Below are 6,304 nucleotides of genomic sequence, written 5' to 3'. Positions count from 1 at the left end.
AGCGTCTCCTGGTGATAGGGCGTGTTTTGTCCATCCGCTGGGTGGCTTCAAGTGAAAGGAGCGTCAGAGCAGTCTGGGAAAACTACCGAGTGCTTCATGATCACTTCACAAATGCTGCAAACGACACGAGCAGGGATTCCAGAGACAGAGCAAAGTACAAGGGCCTGGATGATGTGCTCACATCTGCAACGTTTGTCAGCAATCTGGGACTGATGTACGATGCGCTCACAGAGCTCAGCGACCTCTCTCGGCAACTCCAAAAAAGAGAGATGACACTGCCTACAGCAGATAGGCTCTTAACTCGAGAAATACGAGTTTTTGAATCCATGGTCACCATGCCTGGCCCACACATGACTACAGTTCATACAGCTCTAGCTGAGAAGTCCTTCAAGGGTGTTGCCCTGCGTGAGAATGGCAGGCTTGTACAGATTCATGCAGGTCAGTTTTTCCGCAGTATGGTAGAGAATCTGAGACACAGAATGACTTCCACAACCTCCTCTCATGTCAGCACAAGAGAAATCCCATTACATGGCCGGGAGGCCCGGGACAATCAGCTAATCCAGGACATGAAAGTTATCCATCCTGGAAGTTGGCCTGAAGAGGAGTTAGACGTACAGTATGGGGACGTAGAGGTGCTACGTTTGTGCGAAGTGCTGAAAGTGGACAGAAGAGAGACACTGTTCAGGGCTTTCGCGAATACAAGGAAACCAGGGCATCCCGTACACCTGCTGCCATGGAGCCTCTACTGAAAGCAGTCCGAACCATCGCTGTCTCCACTAGTGAGTGTGAGCGGGCATTCAGCTGCATGAACGATATCCTTACTGCAAAAAGGAATGCTCTCTCTGTCAGCCGACTGTCCAGCCTGGTTTTCATTAAATGTAATGGACCATCACTAGGACTGTTCAATCCGGAACAGTATGTGAGGTCCTGGCTGGCAAAGGGAAGGAGAAGTGCTGATGAAAGAGCCTGTCCAGCTCCAGCCCCTGATACTGATGTCCCCAAGGCCTTCTGGAGCCTTTTCTAACAATGTGAAGTATATTGCAAAGCAGCTCACCCAGTGAGAAGACTTTTGGCATAATGTGCCGATTTGTACAGATCCTGGAGATAGAAGGACTTCAGACCAACCAGGGAGTTATCTGATCAGCTTGGTGTTCAATGTAACTCTTTACCATGGCTCAGACTTTGTTACTTGCAGTTACAGTTTCTCATTTTAGATTGTGCAAATTTTGCATTTGTTTTTACATGTTCTTTGTTCATGCTCTTTATCATTTTTCTGAGTTGGAAAGTTAGATTGCATCATAGTTTACTTTATACATATTTGTATTCTTCAGTGGTGAAGTATATTGCAAAGCAGCTCAGCCATGTGAGAAGACTTTTGGCACTTTTTCGTTTTTCGTTTTCTGAGTTGGAAAGTTAGATTGCATTCAAAATGTACAGAAATACTTAATTTTGTTAAAGCTTTTTAGAAAAAATGCTTCTGACCAGAGCTTTGTTTCCTTGTCATTAATGTTGAACACCACCAGAGGGGCTCTCACCTGAAAGGTCTCTGCTTCATGTGTCTTCAGCAGAAGATCTAGACTTTGATTGCTATATTTTCAGTTAATATTGACCTTACTGAGCTTTAGGCATATCCGCTGCCTATCATAAAAAATGTTAAGTACAGTGAACCTTTCTAAAATATACAGTAGTAAAGAGACAAACCCACCAGCATTATAGTAGCCAAATTCTTGTTTGTGGGCTGTATATATAAAATTGACTTGAAAAAGTTGCTGATTTTAGAGTACTGGCACCTTTTTCATTCCAATTCAAGCACTGATTATATCACAGCTAAGGGAGTTGTCGACCCTCCACTTCGTGTCGGGCCGAACCACGCCCCCTGTGATATAATGAGCATATACCACGGCCTGAAGTGAGCTATTGCTTTTATAAAACGGTTACCAAGTGTGGCAATATGAAAGAAAATACACACTCTAATTTAAATAGTTTTTATTAGTAAATAATGATGTTCAAAATAAAATAGTCCCTCCGTTGCCTTCTGCACGAAACATAGTGCGAGGTGGTTGCTATGCAACAACATTAACAGCTCGCGAACATATTAGACAGAGAGCGTTGATCCATTATTTGGCTATTTATTTACATTCATTTGTATGTTGCCGTTTATTGTGCACCCACTGAAAAACTGTCCAGCATCAGTAGAATGGCTTACGAGGTTACTTGTATAGGTTGAGGTTGTTCTGGCTGTTGCTTGGCGTGGCGAGAATATTGCTCCACTTTCTCCGGTCCCCGAGATTTGGCTTCCAGTAGCTCTGGAGAGAGCTTTCGCACCGCTCATAATTTCTCTACTTTGTTTCAAGACCCGTATCAGAAAGCTTTTGAATGGTGCTACTTTTCCAGTTGGTCTACCTGCTCTTCACGTAGCTCTGCATGTCGTCGTTTAGGTGTTTTTTTTTCTTCTGGAGATAGGTATTCCTCAATTCACTCCTCCATAGTAAGACCCCCCCCGGAGGTCGAAGTTAATCTTAAATGTTTCCATCTTATGCTTTGTAAGTTTGTTTCGTAACGGAAGAAATGTAAATATATTTATAAAACTGACAAGTCAAATCAAGATATCCCTGCCCTAATGCCAAAGGAACTGCACACTGAATATGTTTTGCCGTTTGATGTCTATGTCTGGACCGCTGCGTAAAGAGGAGGGTTTCTGCCCGTTACTTCTCCGCTGCTTTCTTGCCGTTTGCTTTTCAGACCAACGGTATACTGTTTTTCTCAGACGCGGAGGGATACTGACTTGTTGTGAAAAGTAATTTACAATTCTACCCGTGGTATACGCTCAGTATATCACGGCTAAGAACCAATCAGATTGCTTGATTTGACTTGTCCGTTTTATAATAGTACTTTTACTTAAGATTAACAACTGTATGTGACCAGCATGTTTTTCTGGGATTGTGGATATGACAGATCATTTTGAGTGTCTCTGTTTTTAATGTTATATATTTGTCATATCTGTGTCATGCAGTGTGGGTCTCACTTCTGTAGTCAGGGCACAGACTGTAGAGGGCTCTTTGGTCTTGACTTGGTCTCGGTTTAAGGGGTTTGGACAACAACATACTGCTAAAGTGTTTGTCTTATATTGTCCGTAGAAAACGTTGTTATGGTAATGAATGCCTCTTGTTCATGTAACCAAGCACACATAAACACAAACAATTATATAAATTGAGTCAACACACTTTTTATTAATATGTAATGTTGAAACGTAATGCAGTGGGTGTTTTACAGTGGGCTTCACAGAGGAAAGAGTAGAAATCCACTGAAAACCATGCGATTAAACAAATCATCATAAACGTTGTAGCTGGAGGGCAGAACCATGTTGGCAACATCTCCCTTCTCCAGCTGAAGAACCATTGAGTTAGCCGCAGAGACGTAGCCATAGGCATCATTGTAATCTTGAAGCCTCATCTTCATCACGTTGTTGAGAGCGAATTCAAGAGCGGTATCTGATACAAAGCGGCTTCCCCACATGTTGAAGCTGAAGTAGTAGACTCCTTTGACGGGGGCTGTGAAGATACCTGCATCACAGGAGAAGGTCAGTGAGGGGAGATTGTTTCTGGTGCTTCAGCAGGACTTAAGGATGTTTTTTTTTTAAATATGGAACATGTAGGAGCTCTTAACTTTGTTCTATTTTCTACCATGATCAACTGTAGGAAAACTAAGAGATGTTTTAATGGTTTCATTAAGAAAACTCTTAAGAAAGCTTACAGTCACACATCTACTGTAAATGAATATTAGTGTGTGTGTGTGTGTGTGTGTGTGTGTGTGTGTGTGTGTGTGTGTGTGTGTGTGTGTGTGTGTGTGTGTGTGTGTGTGTGTGTGTGTGTGTGTGTGTGTGTGTGTGTGTGTGTGTGTGTGTGTGTGTGTGGCCTAGCATTACTATACTTGTGGGGACCTAAATCTGTTTACACAGTCACGTGTGGGGGCTCGCCTCCCTTATGGGGACAAAATGGAGGTCCCCATTAGGGTGAAGACTTGGTTAGGTTGGGGTTAGGCATGTGTTGGTTATAGTTAAGGTTAGGATAAGTCTCCAGGAAATGCATGTAAGTCAATGTAATGTCCCCTGAAGTGATGTATACATTGTGTGTGTGTGTGTGTGTGTGTGTGTGTGTGTGTGTGTGTGTGTGTGTGTGTGTGTGTGTGTGTGTGTGTGTGTGTGTGTGTGTGTGTGTGTGTGTGTGTGTGTGTGTGTGTGTGTGTGTGTGTGTGTGTGTGTGTGTGTGTGTGTGCGTGCGTGCGTGCGTGTGTGTGTGTGTGTGTTCAGTACCTGTAGTTGGGTTGTAGGCCTGGCCGATATTGGTGAAGACTTTAGTGTACTTCAGTATTGAGTTAGTGCCGAAGGGTCCGACTACTCCTGCATCACTGAGACCGGCTGAGAACGCCACCTGAGGACCGGCTGTGAGAAAGAGGAGGATGCAGCAGAGTTTGACATTTGCTGGTATATCAGTATACCAGTTCTATTCTTATTCAATACTTTGACTCTTCATAATAGTTTATGTTTCTTATTCCTTCTCACTGGAGCTCATCCTGGCCTCTAAAGCTGAACACATTTTAAAATTGTTATTAGTATTATTGTAGATGTCACTGTGGAGCTCTGTCACAACTGTACATCAACATATAAGTAAGCATTTCATGTAAACATTTAACCTGCTTTCACTCCTTGGATATCAAACTCCCCCTCTTTCTTCCCTGTCCCCCCTCCATCCTCACCCTGAGTCCCCGTCCAGAGCAGACAGAACAGCAACGCCAGAAAAACTGCAGCTCTCCTCATTCTGAATTTTCGCTGTTCAGACAGAGAAGTGTGACACGTCTCGCTCTGTCCCCGTCTTTATATACACGTTAAACAGGTCACGAGGTCGTGAGAATCCAGCAGATGTCCTTGATAACAAATATGAAAAACATCCAAACGTCCTTGACATTAACCTGACTTTAAAGGAAACAACAACTTGAATTTTGTCCTTGAACATAGGTTATTATGTATGCTTTCAAAAGCAACATATGTAATGGCTAAACTGCATTCTTTCATATTTGTTCTCAGTGTGTAAAGGTTGTTTTCCTAGACTTGTATGAAAGAGGACATATTTTGCTCATTTCCAGGTTCATAATAATAATAATAATAATACATGTTATTTATATAGCGCTTCTCCTGGTGCTAAAAGCGCTTATACATATTATTATGTAGTGTCTCTACTTTAAAAAGTCCTCTCCTGCTGATGTCCAGGTGTATATAAGTATGTAGTGTCTCTACTTTAAAGAGTCCTCTCCTGCTGATGTTCAGGTGTATATCAGTATGTAGTGTCTCTACTTTAAAGAGTCCTCTCCTGCTGATGTTCAGGTGTATATCAGTATGTAGTGTCTCTACTTTAAAGAGTCCTCTCCTGCTGATGTTCAGGTGTATGTAGTGTCTCTACTTTAAAAAGTCCTCTCCTGCTGATGTTCAGGTGTATATAAGTATGTAGTGTCTCTACTTTAAAGAGTCCTCTCCTGCTGATGTTCAGGTGTATATCAGTATGTAGTGTCTCTACCTTAAAGAGTCCTCTCCTGCTGATGTTCAGGTGTATATCAGTATGTAGTGTCTCTACTTTAAAGAGTCCTCTCCTGCTGATGTTCAGGTGTATATCAGTATGTAGTGTCTCTACTTTAAAGAGTCCTCTCCTGCTGATGTTCAGGTGTATATCAGTATGTAGTGTCTCTACTTTAAAAGAGTCCTCTCCTGCTGATGTTCCAGGTGTATATCAGTATGTAGTGTCTCTACTTTAAAGAGTCCTCTCCTGCTGATGTTCAGGTGTATATCAGTATGTAGTGTCTCTACTTTAAAGAGTCCTCTCCTGCTGATGTTCAGGTGTATATCAGTATGTAGTGTCTCTACTTTAAAGAGTCCTCTCCTGCTGATGTTCAGGTGTATATCAGTATGTAGTGTCTCTACTTTAAAGAGTCCTCTCCTGCTGATGTTCAGGTGTATATCAGTATGTAGTGTCTCTACTTTAAAGAGTCCTCTCCTGCTGATGTTCAGGTGTATATCAGTATGTAGTGTCTCTACTTTAAAGAGTCCTCTCCTGCTGATGTTCAGGTGTATATCAGTATGTAGTGTCTCTACTTTAAAAGAGTCCTCTCCTGCTGATGTTCAGGGTGTATATCAGTATGTAGTGTCTCTACTTTAAAAGAGTCCTCTCCTGCTGATGTTCAGGTGTATATCAGTATGTAGTGTCTCTACTTTAAAGAGTCCTCTCCTGCTGATGTTCAGGTGTATATCAGTATG

General features: G+C 42.2%; 1 protein-coding gene across 1 annotated transcript; it reads right to left on the bottom strand.

Moving 5' to 3' along the window:
* Positions 1 to 3,279: 3,279 nt before the first annotated feature.
* LOC117557065 (complement C1q-like protein 2) lies at positions 3,280 to 4,831 on the bottom strand. The gene is made up of 3 exons (XM_034232747.1): positions 4,756 to 4,831; positions 4,313 to 4,441; positions 3,280 to 3,563 (listed from the first exon to the last, which is right to left on the bottom strand). The coding sequence occupies exons 1-3, from the start codon at positions 4,814 to 4,816 to the stop codon at positions 3,280 to 3,282; spliced, it is 474 nt and encodes a 157-aa protein (XP_034088638.1). The 5' UTR covers positions 4,817 to 4,831.
* Between the last annotated feature and the right edge of the window lie 1,473 nt (positions 4,832 to 6,304).

This window comes from Gymnodraco acuticeps, unplaced genomic scaffold, assembly GCF_902827175.1.
Source record: "Gymnodraco acuticeps unplaced genomic scaffold, fGymAcu1.1, whole genome shotgun sequence".
In the NCBI taxonomy this organism is placed as follows: Eukaryota; Metazoa; Chordata; class Actinopteri; order Perciformes; family Bathydraconidae; genus Gymnodraco; species Gymnodraco acuticeps.
The sequence above is the reverse complement of the archived record's forward strand: the minus strand, read 5'-3'. Positions and strand labels throughout refer to the sequence as shown.

Excerpts from the sequence above, each read along its gene's own strand:
- LOC117557065 (XM_034232747.1), bottom strand. The coding sequence starts at position 4,816 with ATGAGGAGAGCTGCAGTTTTTCTGGCGTTGCTGTTCTGTCTGCTCTGG. Across the intron at positions 4,442-4,755 it reads GCTCTGGACGGGGACTCAGG|CCGGTCCTCAGGTGGCGTTC; the intron begins GTGAGGATGGAG and ends TCTTTCTCACAG. Across the intron at positions 3,564-4,312 it reads GGCCTACAACCCAACTACAG|GTATCTTCACAGCCCCCGTC; the intron begins GTACTGAACACA and ends CCTGTGATGCAG.